Source organism: Melanerpes formicivorus, unplaced genomic scaffold (assembly GCF_026170545.1).
Source record: "Melanerpes formicivorus ecotype bairdi unplaced genomic scaffold, bMelFor1.0.p_v2 SCAF_14, whole genome shotgun sequence".
NCBI classification, from domain to species: Eukaryota; Metazoa; Chordata; class Aves; order Piciformes; family Picidae; genus Melanerpes; species Melanerpes formicivorus.
Window position 1 is genome coordinate 8727419 of NW_027142366.1, and position 18276 is coordinate 8745694.

Consider the following 18276-nt stretch of genomic DNA (forward strand, 5'->3'; position numbering starts at 1 on the left):
AAATTAGTTTTTAACTAGCTCAAATCCACTTTGGGGACAACTTATTGGAGAGTGGGTGGTGGTGTGCTGTAAATAAACTGATGACAAACTAGTATAAATTGGGTGAGGATGTTGTGTGGGATGTTCTAGCCTGAGTAGGGCAGATGAAAAAGAAGCACCTTCCTTCTCGTTATTTTTCTTCTCCTTGAGTTAAATGGTTTTAATTGCATTGCAGGTGACTTATGTGCATAGCTGAAGAAAAGGTAAACTATTTGTGCTGGAGCTCCCACCCACTCCATCATGCTGAGGTTTCTCTGCCTGTTGTTCCCAGCTGCAGGTGGCAGCAGAAGCCCTGTGTGGCTGTACTTGGCAGCAAAGCATGGGTGTAACTGCTGAGTAACTGCAGGGCATGTCTGGCAGAGGATTTTCAGGAAGTGCAGACACTTTGTGGGCCCAGCTGCACAGGGTGCTTCAGCAGAAAGCTTGTCCCCCACCACAGAAATGGCACTGGTAGCTTGAAGTTAGCTTTAGGATGTTTTCTGCATGGGTGTTCCTTCCGGGTCACTTCCAGGCTGCCAGTATGTTCAGTCAAAAGAGGAATTAGTATAGAATCATAGAATGGTTTGGGTTGAAGACATCTCCAAAGGTCTGGTCCAACCCCTCTGCAGTGAGCATGGACATCTCCACTAGATCAGGTTGCTCAGAGCCTTGTCAAGCCTGACTCTGTCTCTAGGGATGAGGCCTCAATTACCTCCACGAGCAACCTGTTGCAGTCTTCCATCATGCTCCTGGTGCAGAACTTGTTCCTCATATCCAATCTAAATCCCTTCTCTCTTTTTCAAACCACTGCCCCTCATCCTGTCACTACAGGCCTTTGCAAACAGTCCTTCTGCAGCCTTCTTGCAGTCCTCTTCAGGTGCTGGAAAGCCACTATCAGGTCTCCCTTGAGCCTTCTCTTCTCCAGGCTGAACACCCCCAGCTTCCTCAGCCCATCCTTGTAGCAGAGGTGTTCCAACCCCCTGATCATCTTTGTGGCCCTCCTCTGGACCTGCTCCATCAGGTCCATATCCTCTCTGTTGAGGGCTCTAGAGCTGGATGCAGTACTACAGGTGAGGTCTCATGAGAGCAGAGTGAAGTGGCAGAATTACCTCCCTCTATCTGTGGCCACACTGCTTTTGCTGCAGCCCGGGCTGCTGTTGGCCTTTGGGGTTGCAAGTGTCCATTGCTGGCTCATGTCCAGCTACAAGGGTGGTATCTGTGAGAAGCTGCTAGAGGCTTCCTCCATGTCCAATAGAACCAGTATCAGCTGTGTCCAAGACAGACCCACTGCTGGCCAGCAAAGGCAAGCCCATCAGTGATGGTGGTAGCGCCTCCAGGGTAATGTATTTAAGAAGGGGCAAAAAACTGCTGCACAACAGCACTCAGAAGAGTGGAGAGAGAACATGTGAGAGAAACAACTCGGCAGACAGCAAGGTCAGGGAAGAAGGGGGAGGAGTGGATTTAAGCCTGGGAAGAAGTGCAGGATGCAGAGGAGGTGTTTTTAAGATTTAGGATTTTTTCTCATCCTGCTCTGATTTGATTGGTAATAAATTAATTTCCCAAAGTCAAGTCTGTTTTGCCTGTGATGGCAATTGGTGAGTGATCTTCTCCCTGTCCTTGTCTCAACCCACGAGCCTTTCAGGGTAGTCTCTCTCCCCTGTCCCAGTTGAGGAGGAGAATGACCAAACAGCTTTGCTGGGAACATGGTGTCCAGCCAGGATCAACCCACCACGAGTGCATTACTTGTCCTCAAGGATGCAACCCTGTTAATGGACATAAGTGAACCAAATTTCTGTTTAAGCATTTCTATTAGAGATGTTTTTAATTGTTTTTATTAAAGAAGCCTTTCTGCTCCCAAATGAAACTCTCAATAAAGAGCAGCTGCAGAAGCAATTGGTTTGACCTCTGCATCCTTAATTGCTTTTTTGCTCTGCATTGGCTTGAAAATGAATGTTGCTATTATGTAAATTACTGCACTGGAGGAAAAAGAGCTCATGAGATCAGGTGTGCAGTTTCTGGCAGGAAAATAGGTTTCTTAAATGGAAAGCAGTGTCTACCTGTCCACAACCCAGAGTCTGGGTCAGTCTGAAAACCCCAAAGGATAATTACCTCATTTTCTGCTTCTGAGCAGCTCCATGCAGTTACTGGGGAGGTTTTTTTGGTGGCTAAGAGCAGATTTAATCTGAAATCTACTCTAGGGTCCTTTCAAGACTCTGGAAGGGGATGCTCAGACATCAGAGAATACAGCTCAGTCCCCTTGTACCTGGCCTCAGAGTGTGGCACAGCACCCAGCTGCTGTCCTGTGGGCTGGACCATGAGGACTTCTCCTCCATCTCTACTTGTTGGAAGAAGCTGAAAGGGAGGAGCAGATGGGGGGGGGGGGGAAGGAGGGGTGTAGAATAAACAAACAAAAATCCTATATAATAAGATCAGAGAAGACTTTGCTTTGGGGGTACTTTTGTGTGGTTTTTAGCACCATATTGGATTTCTCTAGGATAATTAATCATAGCAGGACCTTTAGCATAGTCATGCTAGCTACCCTTGTGATCCATTGCCTCGTAGAAGAACTTGTTAACAACTCTGACAAGCTGTGTATTAGGCGGAGATGGATGGCTTAAAATTCTTCACTGCATCTTCAGAAGGTGGCCTTTCTAAATAACACCAGCCTGGCCTCTTGACAGGCTCACTTCCTCAGCAGCCATCACAGAGCTGATGGCATCCTCTCTAGATAACTGATGGTGACAAACAGAAGAATTGCAGTGATGTAATTCTGCTTCAAGGCCAGGTTGCATCCTTACTCTGCGGAGTCTGCTCTAGTGGAAAGGATCCCTGCCCATAGCAGAGGAGTTGGAACTAAATCATGGAATCAATAAGGTTGGAAAAGACCACCCAACACTTCACGACTACTAAACCACGGCTTCAAGTGCCACGTCCAATCCCCTCTTGAACACCTCCAGGGCTGGTGACTCCACCACCTCCCTGGGCAGCACATTCCAATGGCCAACTACTCTTTCTGTGAAGAACTTTCTCCTCACCTCAAGCCTAAACTTCCCCTGGCACAGCTTGAGACTGTGTCCTCTTGGTCTGGTGCTGGTTGCCTGGGAGAAGAGACCAACCCCCACCTGTCCACGATCTCCCTTCAGGTAGTTGTAGAGAGCAATAAGGTCTCAAGACCTCTTCCAATCCTGATCATTCTGTAAGTCTACCTCAGCTATTCTTGTTGAATACCATAGTAAGTGTGGGTTTGTGTCCTGTGGATCTGAACTGTGTAGCACAGCTTACCTCATTCCTTCCAAACTCCTGATTTGGTCCCTCTGATGTTTCTGAGGTGCTGAGCTACCCCAGAGCTGCTGGTGTCTGGCATGTTGTGTGAGAGGGCATTTGCAGGACCCTTGGCTTTCTGGAGGCAGGGCTCTGGATGGACAATCAATGCTTTTGCCTTGACCAGTCTCTGTCTCTGCTCTCCCCAGTCTACGGGCACAACGTGAAGAGCAGCAATGACTTCATTGGGAGGATTGTGATCGGGCAGTACTCCACGGGTGCCCCTGAGTCCAACCACTGGCGCCGGATGCTCAACGCGCACCGGACGGCTGTGGAGCAGTGGCACAGCCTGCGGTCCCGGGAGGAGTGTGACCGTGTCTCTCCAGCTTCCCTGGAGGTAACATGAGGTGGAGGACCAACAGCAGTCAACCCAAGCAGGCAAAGGAGGAGGAAAAAGTCCCACTGACCAAAATACCCCAACTCACACCCTCCATGCACCTCACAGCAGCTCTGTTGGTTTGAAGCAGCTGCTGGAACCCTGCTGGCCACGCTGACCCCTGTGAACTGTGTCCCACTGGGTTCTGATCCTTTACTGCTCACACTCAGCACCACTCAGCTGTTTGCATCCTGCCTGGCAGAATGTGTGGCCGAGCAGCATGGGCTGCACATGGAGGTGCCATGGGAAGCCCTGAGTGGGTGGAGGAGTTTGGAGTTGCCTCCACTGTCCTTGCAGTCCGAATCCATGGCTCATCCTCTCAGAGATATACGTACCTGTGTGCTCTCGTTGGTGAACGTGGTATTTAGGCTAGAATCTTTCTTTCAAACGGTAGAACCTGTGGTGCAGTCGATCCTGGCTCCAGTTTTGTCCTTGTCCTAGTTTCAGCAGAGCTAAGCTGCTGTTAGTCTGTCTGCCTGCGTGTGTGTGTGACGGGGCGCCCGACGGAGGCGGCGTCACCTCAGCGGTGAGTCCTGCTGCTCCCTAGCAGCCTGCCTGTGCCCAGTAGATGCAGTGATGACGTAGCAGAGTAAACGTTTCCCAGTACCCTTCGTGCCAGGCCAGCCAGCTCGTGTCTCTCCAAACCTGTGTTGTGCAAAAGAAACCTGCCCTGGGGACTTTTGCGCTTCTGAAGACCCAAACCACACGATGTGAATTCTCTCACAGGCTGCAGTGGCTCTTTCTGTGTTGTGTGTGTTAAGCCAGGTAGTCCTCCAGGTCACCAAGTGAGCTTAGCTGTGGTCAAGCTGTCCTCTTGGTTGCTTCTGTACATTTTATTTTTCCACAGTGTGTTGTCTGGTATGATGATGATGATGATGATGCAGATTGTATATTTACTGAAAATAAAATTCTATTTACCTGTGGCATGTAGGCTGAGGTGATGCTTGCCAGCACAATTCATCCCTGTCTTGTGCTTCATTGTTTATGGCTGTGGCATGAGAAAAGCCATAATGTTGGCACTTGCTCCCCTCCCCCCTGTGGCTGTAGGGATGTTTGGAAACATACCAATGGAGATTGGTCAGGAGAGCAAGCCAGACATGCTGGTCCCCAGCCAGAGCACACCCAGCACACTGTGGGTCATATGTGTCAAAGTCTTTGCACTGGGTGCTGGGTCCTGACTTTTGCAGGACTTGGCTCCCAGTTGTTATTTTTCTATTGTTCTGTTTATCAGCATTGAGATTGTGTAATAATTTGTGTCTTGCTTACAGCCCATTCAAGAAATCAAAGGAAAAAGTCATCCTGAAGAAGGCTGGGCCTGGCCTGTGGCTTTAGAGTCTTTCCCATGTCTTCACATGGGAGAAGGAAGCATCTGTTCTGTGTTCAGCAGTGCTTATCTGTGTGGGCTGCAAGCCTTGGGGTGCTATGTACGGGTCAGCTCTGCTGCCCTGTCAGTGTTGCTGTGATCAAACAGAGGAGGTGGGGATGACCCTGGGTTCTGGCTGAACCCTGCTCCCTAGATCACCTGTGGAATTGCTGGGTGGTAGCCCATGCTCCAGGCTGTGGTCCACTCTTCCTCCTTGCACCCTGGCATGCAGAGCTACCCCATGGCCACGCTGGTCCACAGGGGGCCCATCCATTGCCTTGTTGAGATTTGAACCAGCCTGCTCTCCATCCACCCTGGCCCAGCCCCTTTTGCTGGAAGCAGGAGAGTTGCCTTAAGCAAAATGAAGGTGGTGTTTGTGGCAGGGACGTGGGGCTGGGAGCTGCAGAAAGCTTTACCTTCACTTGTAGTCTTTTGACTTTTAAAACTGGGAGGGCAGAGTGATAACAATGCAGAGCTTACACTGTGAGGCAGTCATGTTGCTCTCTGTTGATCAAATGAAGTCCAGTAGCAAATCCCCTTAGCTCTTGTGCTTTTAATAGTTTGTTGTTTGTTCTTTAAGAAAACAATACCTACATATACCTGCTCCACCCCTGGTGGTTGCTCCAGTTAGGGACAGGTGTAGGTGTGTCAGTCAGGGTGTTTCTGCTCCAGCCTGAAGGTCTGTGGTGTACCTCTGATACCAGCATGCCTGCAGCACAGCTTTAGTCTGGGATGTGCTGGGGTTTACACTGAGTCATGAGTGTTTCATTGCCTTCTAAGCTCAGAGCATCCCTACACCTTCTCCATATAACAGCCAAGCCTGATACGGTGACCCTGCCATGGTGGAGGAGAGAATGCAACAAAATACAAGGAGGCTACAAGATTCTGTATCCAGAGCCCACCTCTCAGTGTCTGGGAGAGAGTGGCAGTATAGATGCCCTGCTCCCAAGCAGAGCACAGCATGGCCTCGGGCAGAGGATGGCAAAAAAGGGTCTTGGTGATCTCACTGCTAAAACATCACCCTCTGGCTGTGGGTAAGCACAGGTAGGAGCTTCCCTTGTTGGTGTGGTTGTGCATGCTTGTGGTGGGTTGTAAATTCCCCCCCCCCCAACATTAAATTTACCAGAGCAGCTCAGCTGGAAGCAAATGAAAGCTGTATTTACTAGCCAGACTACAATCTACAATGAAATGCAATGAATGTGTACAAAATATACAGTATTTACAATATCTATAGGTATTTACAATTAATGTGCAGCTAATAGCTTCTCCCTCCCCCTCCCCCCCTTACCCTTTTGTACACAAAAGGGACAAGAGAAAGGAGCACAGAGATATTTTGTTAGACTTAGCCAAAGCAATGCAGCCAAGGTGAAGCAGAAGCAAGTTAGTCTCTCTCAGAGTGAAGAAGTGCAAAGAGAGAAAGATTGTTTTGCAGACTAGTTTAAGCTCATTGTCCCTTCCAATGGATTGTTTGGAACTATAATTATTTTACTTTTTACACCCAGTAGTGATTTATTTACATTTTACCACTTTCTGGTCAAGATCTGTGGAAAATTTTAAAGGCATAGCCTAAAACTACCACAACGCTCTTCCCTGACACCTGCATGTGGCTCTCTTCTGCTTGCCAGCACAACTGCTCTGTCCTAGGAGCACAAAGTGATGGGGAGAGCGATTGCTGCAGGGCTGTCCATGGGCATCCCCTTCCCCAGCATGTTGTGGGTGGTGGGTTTCAATTGTAACCAGCCTCTCGAGAGCAAGGTGCAGCAAAGTCATAGCAAATCACTGGTCTTTGGCTTCCTCCTGCTTTGTCTCATCAGTAAATCACAGTGGTGAGGGAGCTCATGGGGTGCCCTGGGCAAATATGTGCTGCAGGAGGCCAATCTCTTCCTATAACTCAAAGAGGCTCAGATAAGGGGCTGTGATTTCAGCAGTCACTGCCATTGATATTGTTTTCCCTGTGAGGTCTATGGGTAGCAGCATAAACTCTGGGCATCCACAGAGGCTGACCTGAGACCTGCCCCTGCCTGTTCTTTGCTCAAGCTCTGGGAATGAAATGTTAACAGAAGGTCCTCTTGCCAGTTAGTCTGTCCTTGGAGCCACGAGGTGTCCATTTCAGAGGGAGGGGGGTTTCTTGTACATATGATGCCAAAAACTTGAGAGGGAACCCTGAGGAAAGGTCAGAAAAAGCAGGATGAGAGCACCCTGAAGAGCTGCTGACTCGGAGGACAATCAGAAAATGGTGTGGGGAGGGAGGGGGGGCAGAGCAGAAGGGCTGAATAAATGGGACATGGCTGTGCTCCCAGGGCTGCATCCAGCAGGTAAAACACATCCCATGTTCAGTGGAATCAGAAGATAACACAAAGTGCAGCTGCAGCTCCAGCTGCCTCTGTGTGCATGATGTGCATGTACTTTCCCAGGGAGCAAAGCTGGCGCCCAGCTGCTGTGCTGGGCAAGGAGCCGCCAGCTCGAGGGCAGTGCAGAGGACTTGGGGGTCCTGCCTCCACTGAGGGGATGCTCCTGCACTGGACCTTTAGTTAGACTGTAGTTATTTTGGGTCTCTGCTCCCTCTTGAAACATGGATGTTTATGTTTTAGGAGCAGATTATTCTCAGAGTTTTACAGAAGTTTGCTGATAATTGCTCATGACACCAGCTTTATCTGGGGCTGGCACACAGTTAGGTCTGATATATCAGTAGGAGTTTCCAGTTTCAGCTCAATGTATGGAACTAAAGGGAGAGGGGGATGGGAGTTTTTTTTAAGGGGTTTTATTTAGTGCAAAGGAAACTCAATATATGTGAGTCAGCTGAGTGAGTTGCTGCCTCTGGAGTAAGTCTGGGTGCTTTACTGAAAGCTCAGTGTTACCCTAAATTGCTTCTACTTGTATCTGGCCAGTAAAAATGGATCAGCCCAACTAAAGTCCAAGAAAGCACTGGATATTGTAATCTGTGGCTAAGACTGAAGGGGCAACAGCACTACATGTGTCCCTAAGCAGCTCATTCACTTGAGGTGTAAACTGGAAATGGAGCAGGATCACAAAATTGCATAGTAGTTGTGTCTGTACTGTTTCCCCCATGCAACAGCTCAAAAAGGACTTTACACAAGAGCTGTAAGCATCTGAAGTTTATTTCCAAAAAGGCTTTGAGAGGAGAGATGCTAGATAATATTGTCTGTTAGTAATATTGACTGCTGCCCCTTGCTAAAGGCTTTCTGCTCTTCTAGCACTTCGTGGATCTGGCAAGCACAAAATGGGGCAGTAACGAGTTAAATTACACTGCACAAAGCCTTTACAAGACAGTGCTCCCCTACAGCCCTGGGCACCTCTCCACCAGCTCCCTGCAGGCACAGCCTGCCTGACCCAGCTGCCCTGCTGTAGCTTCCCCTGCTTTACCACCTTACCACAGCCCATGCTTTCCAGCTGCCACCTGTTTGAAGGTGTCATGGATTTAGTTGCAGATTTAACTCAATCCATGATGGAAGGGTTGCTGCCCTTCCACGGCAAGCAGAAGGGGCACGTTTTTTCAGGCACTCCAAGGTGAAGGTCTGCCCTGAGGTCCCCTTAGTACCTGGCTGCTGATGCCCACCAGAATCTCTGTGGGGCAAAGCATCAGCACAGCTAAACTGGGGATTCAACTGTTGTGTCTCAGGAAGCAACGGGTGGGTAGATAAAGGATTTCTTTGCTTGCCTGCAGCCTCCAATGTTTAACAAAAGCTCTCTGAGAGACGTGCAGCTTGAGCCAGGCTGCAAGCTCAGGTCTGGGCTCAGGGATGCACCAAGCCTGCCCGGGCTCAGCCAGCGGTGGGTGGGAGGCGGGTGTCACTGGAAGAGCTGCTGCTTTTGGGGGAGGGAGCAGCACCGCGCCTATATTCACCTCCTCCTCCACAGCCTCCCTGACACAGCTGGGAGGTCCCGGGCTGAGAAGTGACCTCTGCAACTGGAGCCGGGCGAGCGCCTCGTCCTGCGGCCCTGGCGATGGGCAGCGGCTGGGACGTGTGCGCGCTGCTCGCCGCCGCGCTGCTCGCAGCCCAGGCTTTCCCCCAGACAAACATAAAGATCAGTCAAGGTGAGTGCAAAGCGCCGGTTGTGTCCTGGGGAAGCGGTGGCCTTGAATTGTGCTGGCTCCAGCCGGGAGCGGAGCGTGGGTACCTCCTGCCGGGTCGGCAGCCGGCGGTCCGTGCTCTCCAGCGGCTCCAGCAATCTCTGGTTTCACTTGAAACCAGCTGCGCTGCGAGGTTGTGCCAGAGCAGCCCTGCGCTCTCTCTCCCGGGCTGTTGAAGCTGTCTCTGGGCTGGTTTTGCTTCTGTGTTTAGCTGGTTTGTGTTTTCGCCTTCGTCAGCCTGTACCTGTGTGTCCTGCCGTCCCTCCTGTGGGTCCAGCGCGGACGGCAGCAGGCACAAACAGCAGCATGGGGTCACACAGCCCGGCAGCACAGGCTGGGGCAGCAACCGTGGCTGCCTCTTCATTTATTCACACTTACTGTATTTGAAAAGTGGCCACAAATAGGGCATTCCCCTCTAATTTTCCTCCTTCCCCATCCCCCGTGCTCTTGGTGATGATGACTGCTATATGTCATTTAAATTTCTTGCAAACTTTTTTTGTGGGGCTGGTGCAAGTGAGAGTTGCTTCTCTGAGCTTGTTCATGCTCTGTGAGGGGCTCCTTCAGTGAGTTCGTGAGAAGGGGAAAAAAAGGTCGCTATGAGCCTGGCTTTCCTGCCAGACACCTAACTCCTGGCAGCTTCCCCAAAACTAATGAAGGAGGAAAAACCTCTGCAAGATAACTCCTGTTAGTGCCGGCTGCAGGAGGGCTGCTGCTGCTGTCTGCCACAGCCTCACAACTCCACACACACCTGGCAGAAGATCTGAAGCTGTAAAACCAGCTGGGTTTTGCTATAGGATTTTAAACCCAAAGCCTTCTGCGGGCGAGGAGGGTGCTTCCACTGGTGTTTAATGTTTAACTTGTAAATTTGGAACAAGTGCCTTGAACAACACTTCGGAGTGTGTAAAATATTGCCCAGTTATTAAATAAGCTTCACATGCATCAGTGGTCAACGTCCCCTCCAGCTCCATACATCACTTGGAATGAGGACCAAACCCCCTCCCCTGATCTGGTAGTCTTGAAGGTAGGTGCCCTGAGCTATCCCAACATCACACAGCATCACTAGCTTAGCCCCTGACACATGTTGCTGCCTATCAGACCCTAGTTTTAATACTGCTTCTTTGGTTTATTCAGTAAAAGAGGATGTGGGCTCATGGATGTGTTGAGGCTGCAATTTGGCTCAGCTGGCACTTTGAACCCCCCTAGCCTCACCACAAGCCACTTTGGGGCTCTCCTGTCCCAGACCTGTTGTCTTGCCCATTCCCTTTAACTGCTCACTGCTCCAGCAGTGCCAGCACAGGCTAAAGCCATGGTGACAGTCCTCCTCGTGGTCCTGACCTGGTAAGAGGTGACTTGGTGTTGTTGAGTAGCAGGGTGCCTGTTCTGAGCCTCACCTCCTGCTGCCAGCAGGGCAGTGTTCTCCATCCATCACTCAGCACTACAGCACTCAGATAGTACCTGCAGAGGGGCTCTGCAGGTAGCTCTGCCCTGTGAAGGACTCAGACATCCACGTGGCAGGGATCTCCTCAGCTCTTCTCTGTTGGCATTCACTTCAGAGAAGCCTCTTGAGTGTTGGTGGACACCTTCCAAACCCAGCCACTTGCCAAGAGCTGAAGAGGTTCGCTTGCCTTTTCAGGTCAGATGGCAGCATTAGCTTATCAGTTTGCCAAGGAGGGTGTTTCAAGACCCTGCAATTCTTTGAGGTGTCTCTTAAGATCTCAGTTATTTTGGAAAGCATCAGCTGTTGATGAAATGGAGCTCTTCAGTGGCAAGAAGATCATCTGCTGTCTAAAACCTTCTGATGGAGCTACAGCCTCCCAGGAGTCTTTTTTGCATGGAGATTTCCTGCCAACCTTCTCCTAGCCCTGAACTTCGTAACTCAGGTCTGTGGATTGCTGGAGGTGTGGAGCACTGCACCTTGGGGTGAAGCTGTTGAGAAAAAGCCTGCTCTTTGCTGGGTGAGTCCGTGGGAGTCACGCAGATGGTATTTTATCCTTCCCAGAAGCATCCTGGAATGAAAAAAGCCCTGTGAAAGCGGCTGGGATTTTCTCAGTTAATTAGTTCTGATTGGAATGTAGCCACTTGGGGAAGTGAAACTTTGTGGCAGAGCAGTGCCAGTTTCTGCAAGATTTTGACAAGCGATTTTCCTGATGGTTATGCAGTGGGGCTCAGCTAGTAAATAAATAAGAAGGCTCCAGTTTTGTTGGCACTGATTTAGAGAGCACAAAACTCTTTCTGTCACCTGAAAATTCTTCTTTGCCAGTTTTTTTGGAGTTAGTAGCAACTGTTTGGTAGGAATCTTACCCTCAAGTAAGCCTGGACACTTATTTTTGTGGTGCTGTATTACTTATTTTTGTGGTGGTGCATTAAAACATGAATCTGACCTTAAAATTGCTGCACTGTAAATAAGTAAAAGGAGGAAGGATTCTTCCCATTGCTCTTCACCAGGAATTTGGGGACAAATGGATGAAGTGATATGGAGTCGGCAGGAGCCCCTGTCCTCTGGGTAGTGGCTGTGCTGCTCCTGCATTGTGCAGGATGCTTCTGGGGGTGATATTTTGCTGGGATGCTTAATAGAGAAGATCTGGTCTAAATAGCTCCACAATGCTTCCCCTGCCCCCCTTCAGATCCAAATACTATCATCAGCTGCCGGCTTGGGTTATGAGGTTTTCCTGCGGGGCCATGAGCAAGCTCCTATATCCACAACCAGTCATCCCATTTCTTGTGGCCTCTCTGATAAAAGAAGCACCTGAAGACTCGAGATAAAGCAGCATCCCAAACCATTCCTGCCTGTAAAACTGGGAGCAATAGTTCTCCTCCAAAGAGACAGCCAAAGCCTCTGATCCTGACCTAACAGCAAAGATGCTAATTAAACGCTGACCTCCCCTATTTTCCCTTTCGGTATATTTAACCTTAAATTCCTCCAGGCACCTCTGGTTCACTGAAGCTCATCAAATTAATGCTACCTAATGGGAAGCAGCATGGAATAACAAAGAAGGACTGTCTCCATCTCTGACTCAGTTTTGGCTACTCTGATTTTCACAGGCAATCGGGGTGCTGACGGACCTGGCTCGGAGCCAAGGCACTGGGACGCCACTGCTATTAGCACTTGGGAGCAAAGGGCCCCATTTGCCGGGGATACTGCTGGGTTAAGCTCTGTGAATTTTGCCACTATGCTGTTAGAGGTGAAGAGTTCGTTGCAGGGATTTCACAGCCTCTACTATAAAATCCCAGCTGCTGAGGAGCTGATGGTGCCTCTCTGCTGCAGACCCCTGGGGTGTCCTCAGCAGGAGGGAGCAGCAACTCGGTGCCACCACAAGCCAGAACCAGGTCCTAGCCCTATCCTGAGCGGGGGGACATTCCTCATCCATGACCTGGTAGTGAAGCTAAGGCTTTGTCCTCTGTGTTTGACCCCCTACTTCACTTTTGGTGGGGAGAGGGATTCCTGGCCAGCATCACAGTAGAAGAGCTTGGTTGCGGTAAGTCACACCTGGGAGGTGTGACAGAAGGCACCCAGGGGATGGCTGATGGCTGTTTGTAAAACACTCAGAGCTCCCCATGTGGAAAGAGCTGATGAATTATGAAAGTATCACCCAGAGCTGCCAGCACTGTCATGGGGAACAATTCTGCTCCTTGAACATTCCTGCAGCTGCTTTGAATTCACCTCACCTCTCCATTTCCCTATGCTGATGCTGCTGTCACCACTGCCATGACCCAAATGACTGCTGGCAGGGTTTTGCTCTCCTCACCCTTGGGGAAAGCCATGTCCACTAGCCTCTCAATAACAGAGGCCCTCTATTATCAACCTGACCTCTCTGGGCTTGAGCCTGTGACCCACTTGTATAGTTTCACAGCATCTGGTGTCTCCTGTGACCTCTTGTTACCCTCTATTTTGGTATCAGCCCTGACACCCCACAGGGCTGTGAGAAGTGGCTCTGGGGGAGCTGGTGATTCCCCAAGGCTCAAAAACTAGCAGCTGAGGAAGTTGAGCTTACCTCCCACAAGACTTGGGGGTCACACAGGTGATTGGAGTCTGCTGCATCCTCTCCATATGTGACAAGGGGAGGCTGTGACATGGAGGAGCCAGAGGGATGTGTTAACCTGTTGCGGTGTTTGCACAGCAGCAACTACAAAGGCCCCACAATGGCCTCTTTTGGGGTGGCTTCCCTGCTGTGCTGAACAGTGGTGAAGGAGGAGGCAGATTGCTGTGGGCCCCAGCTCTTATCTGGCAGCGGGAGGCAGATATGCCGGCACTGCTCCTAGCTATTTATGGGCCAAAATCCAAAGTGTGAGTACGTGCACCCCTGGGGACACAGGGACAGTGAGGGGGATTGGTTGGAGGGAGGAGGTGCTGGCCGTGCCCAAGGTGAGAGCAGAAGGGTAGGGTGCAGCTCTGACCCCACAGCCCCCAGCTGTCATCTCCTGTCCCAGCATGGTAGCTCTGGTAGTGGTGACATTGGTGAGAGGAGTCCCTATCACAGCTTCCCCAGAAGCAGAAGTCAGAGCCTTTAGTTGATGCACACTTTGCCTAAAAGGATGTTAAACTGGCTTAAAAGGCTCCTCCTGACTTAGGCAGATGCTAAACCTGAGAAACCCACTGCTTTTACAACATCTGTTCTGGCTTCTGCAAACTTTTGCAAAGCTTCTACACCACCTCGTTTGTCCAGACATGGTTTTGGTTGTTGTTATCCTGGGTGAGGTGTGGGGAGCAGGGCTGGGTGCTGCTGCCTCCACTGCCTGCTTGGCTGTCCAGCCGTGCTGCCTCACCCTCAGCTGCTGGATATCCTTTGCTCTGCCTGCAGCCATGCCAGAGCCTGTCCACGCCTACTCCTGCCCACTCTTCTGGACTGAGTACGAGGGGCATTGCTACCGCTACTTCCCCATCAACAAAACCTGGGCTGAAGCTGACCTCTATTGTGCTGAGTTCTCCATTGGCATCAGATCAGCCAAGCTGGCTTCCATCCACAGGTGAGGGGCACAGAAACTTGTTATCCCACCCTGGCACAGCCTGGGGAAGAAGGAAATGCAAATGAAGTCCCATCCCCACAGCAGAACCTCTACAGCAGCTGCAGGCTTGTGTCCCAGCCTGAGCATCCCTCTGCAGCAGTGACTGGGTCAAGCAAGTCTGATGCACTGGGCACACAAAGGCAACATAAAAAACCCCTGCCTTTTCCTGGGCTGGTAGGAAGACTACCATAGTAGTCCCCAAGTTCCCCAAACCTGCATCTTTTTACTCTTGGAAAAGGAGTAGAAATACAAGATGACTACATGAGTTTTCCCTTCCATTCCCTCTCCCCTAGCTCTTGCCCACCCCACGCAACTCTTGCACAGCAAGTAATCAACAGCATTTAGAAGAGGGAGATCCATCTGGCCCTGTGGTCAGGCAGATACTTAGGGGCACGTCTGACCATTGGCCTCACATCACCTCAGTGGCTCTGTGCTGCTCTGTTTGCCAGCTGGGAAGAAAATGTCTTCGTGTATGACCTGGTGAACAGCCGTGTGCCTGGCATCCCCACCGACATCTGGACAGGGCTCAACGACCTGCGGCAGGTGAGAGCTCCACGTGGTCCTGTGGGAAAGGGCTTTGGAAAGTTCCCTTCCTTGGGATTTCCCCTGGAAAGCCACTTAGGTTTCTTCCTTACTCCTTATTGCCCATTAATCAGCTTATGCTGTAGGCTCAGTTGTGCAGCACTTGGGGGAAAGTTGTTTTTTCATCCCCTCCACCCTGCTTATAAAATGAGAGTGTTTCTAGAACTGATTAACACTTGCTAAGTGTTCACATGACATTTTGGTAATGGACTAACAGAAAGGGGATTGCACTGCTGGTCCATCAAGAGCAAATAGCCTCCAGTGTCAAAACCCTCTTCTGTGTAACACACTGCAGCATTTCCAAGCTGACATGTTGGCAATGCACAGTCTAACATGTAGCAGAAAACTCAAGAGAGTGGTCCCGTGTCAGCAAATTTGTGTAGGTGTTGGGAAAGGAATGGATAGGAAAAGGGACACAGAATTAGGTGGGTGTGTTACAAATTATGTGAGTTTAATTTCTGGGCTTTCCCTGGTGCAGAAGCTGTGGATGCTGGCACTTTCCAGGGTAGGTTTTTGGTTGTAAAACCCAAATGTGCTGTTTGACCTTTGCTGAGTTAGTGACAGCCTCTCCCTGTGTCCCTGGCCTGTGTGGCACTTGGGGTGGGGGCCAGGGACAAAGGTCGGCATGGAAGAGAGGTGCCTGCTGCAAACACAGCTCTGCTATCACGACCATTCTTCACTCGCCCCATGCCAGGAGGGTCACTTCGAATGGACGGATGGCTCCTCCTATGACTACCACTACTGGGATGGCAGCCAGCCCGACGACGGGATTCACTCCATCCCCGAGGAGGAGGACTGCGTGCAGATCTGGTACAGGCACAGCAGCGGTGAGTGCCGCCGGGCGGTGAGGGAACCTTAACGCTTATTTGCATGTCAATAAATGCAATCCACCGCTTTCCTGAGGAGGTTGCTGGCAGGCTGAGGATTCGAGTTTGATTTTTTTTATTATTATTATTTTCTTTCTTTCTCTGCAGAGCAGGGATGCTTTTTCTCCTTCACCATGTACACACACACACCCTCGCTTTCTCTCTGCTCACGGTCCATCTCCCTCTCCCGTAGCAGAGGCAGCATGGGAGCATCACTGAATTGCTGCATTTAGCCAAAGGTCAAAGCTTCCCATTTCCCCTCCCACACACTGCCTGTAGAGTCACATCTCAGTCTGCCAGCTTCCCCCTCCCTTTCTCCCTTGAGGTGCCAGGGGCACCTCACTGAGATGGGCCAAGACTCTGCTCGTTCAAAAATCCCACCCCACACCTTAACTTCCAGTGAGACCAGCCAGGTGTGTCCAGCCTGTGGACATACTTTAATGTCCCATCCACCTGTGACCTGGTGATATGTTGTGCTTTATGGGACTGTGTTTGCAGATGTCTCCCTGCTCCCACGTTCAGGCTGAGGCCAGGTGTCCTTGCCAGCATCACTAGGATGGGAATATTGCAAAGGGGCATGGCTGGAAGCAGCCTGAGGACATCCAGGGAAAGCATCCTGCAATGTCAGGAGGTCCCAGTCCCAAGGGCAGTGCATGGTTTCTCTCTGACACCTTTTTTTGGCTAACACCTTGGGTTTTTTGGGGGTAGCGCTGCGCTCCTGGAACGACAACGCCTGTGGCAGAGCCTTCCCCTTCGTCTGCAAGATCCCCTCGCTGGCCCTGGACTGAGGCTGCTGGCTCTGCCTCCACCCCTTTCATTTCGGGTCACCTCTCCAGCCGTGCCGGGGAAGAACAACCAGGACAGGGCATGGGTGATGAGATCCGTGTAGCTGCTCAGCACCCTGGCCAGCCTTCAGCTGCAAAACCACTGCTGGCAGTGCCGTGGGGATGACTGCAGCACTCGCCCACCTCGTAGGCAAACGGTGCTGGGAGCTGTGCTAAACAGTGAAGGAGCCCCCGAGCCTGCCTTTGGGTGTCAGATCTGCTCTCTCAGTGTATTAGAGGTAACCCAGGATTTTACCAACACACTGAAGTGCTAGCACCAAAAATAGCTGTGTGTAGGAAATTATTTTGCCCGTTGATATGTGGAAAGTGGAGGAAAAGTGTGGTTTTCTGTTAAGTTATACAAAATGTCTCTTCTGTGTTATTTTTCTCTCTGTTGAAATAAACAGCCAACAGCAGGTGGAGGCTCCTCTGTCTTACTGGCACTTGAGTAGCAGCAAATCCTGATGACAAGGGGTCTTGTGTGAAAGGAACTGGTTTTGGGCAGTGGAGTGGGGACAGCCTGTAGCTTTTGATGCAGCCCTGTTTGCTAGGTGAGATAATGTTCTTTCCTGAGGCCATTGCTGATGTCTTCCTGCTCTGCACTGGCACCACAGAGACACTTTTGTCTTCCAGGTAATCTTTGGGGAGGTGCATCTGGTGGTGGCAGCTGCAGGGTGCCTGGTTGGAATTGCTTAGCAGGGAGATGGGACCCTGCTCCTTGCATGTGGGTGAATCTGCAGGGCTTGGGTGCTAGTGGGGCTGTGGTAGTGCTGGGGCCCAACAGATGGCCATAATATCAAGGCAAAAACATGCTTCTCCTTCAGGGCACATGACTGCAAGGGTGCTACTGGACCCAATCAAATGCAATAAATCCAGTGCTCCCTGGAAAGCCTCTGTGCTGTGCCCTCTAGTCCTGCACAGACCCATGGCATATGGGTGGCTTGCAAGAAGCCCCATGCAGAGGAGGCTGCCTCCCCCTCTGGCCCCTTTCCCTCTCTTGAAAGTGGGGTGTCCCTTTTATCCCTGATTTGGCATAAGCCCCAGGTTCTCACAGCACCAAAGCAGCTGGGACAGTCCTGGACTGCCTCATCTGAAGCTGCTGAGCCACTATCTGCAAAGATGAGTGAAAGCACCCTCATAAAATTGTCCATTTTCCCTTGATGGCACTGTCTTAGAAACATAACATTTCAAAACCAAGGCTTTCCAGATTGATTGCCCTGGCTATAATGAGGCAAATAACTGAGGCTGTGCTGGCAGCTCATAACTGCTTCCTTGGGCGTCAGCACAGCTTTAGGCTGTTTCCATGTGGAGAGAAACTGTAACTGGTGGTGGTGTCAGTGGAACATGTGTGGAGCAGGTTTCTAAAATAAGGAAATATTGTCATCCCTGATCATGTATTTCCTGTGTTTATATAAGCAACATTTTTATATACACCATATAGGAATGCATAATGCATCCAAATGTTCACTGCAGTATACATCTCCACACATTATCCACAGTCTGACACAGAAAGCAAGCAGTGTGCATTGCTTCCACTCCTGGGCAGGAGACAGCATTGAAGATGGTTTCTTGGGGCTTTTGCTTCATCTGAAGATGTGGAATTACACAGAGATGTTAAGAGTAGGTAAAGAAGCTAGCTGTATATAAACCAAAGATTCTTGGATCTGACAAGCTAACGAACTGCAGATGTGTAGGCACTGATCTGTGGCAGGAAAAGGGCTTGAGGAATGTTTTTGGTGGCTGCACCAGAGTTCATCTGTGAACAGGCCCTCTGCCTGCTGCAGGACAGCAGGGTTCTGTGATCTGCCTGGCATGGCACATGTCTGACT

At 50.5% G+C, this 18276-nt stretch overlaps 2 protein-coding genes across 2 annotated transcripts in view; both read left to right on the forward strand.

The window, feature by feature from the left end:
* SYT17 (synaptotagmin 17) overlaps nt 1-4632 on the forward strand; it is a 41623-nt gene extending 36991 nt beyond the window's left edge. The window contains exon 8 of the mRNA XM_068147400.1: nt 3489-4632. Within this exon, the coding sequence (XP_068003501.1) occupies nt 3489-3685 (197 nt within the window). The 3' untranslated portion in view covers nt 3686-4632. The remainder of the gene's footprint in view (nt 1-3488) is intronic.
* A 4340-nt stretch (nt 4633-8972) lies between these two features.
* Nucleotides 8973-16849, forward strand: CLEC19A (C-type lectin domain containing 19A). Its single transcript, XM_068147401.1, has 5 exons — nt 8973-9135; nt 13971-14136; nt 14625-14718; nt 15452-15584; nt 16332-16849. Exons 1-5 carry the CDS (start codon nt 9045-9047, stop codon nt 16409-16411), a joined length of 564 nt encoding a protein of 187 aa, XP_068003502.1. The 5' UTR covers nt 8973-9044; the 3' UTR covers nt 16412-16849.
* The last annotated feature ends 1427 nt before the right edge of the window (nt 16850-18276 follow it).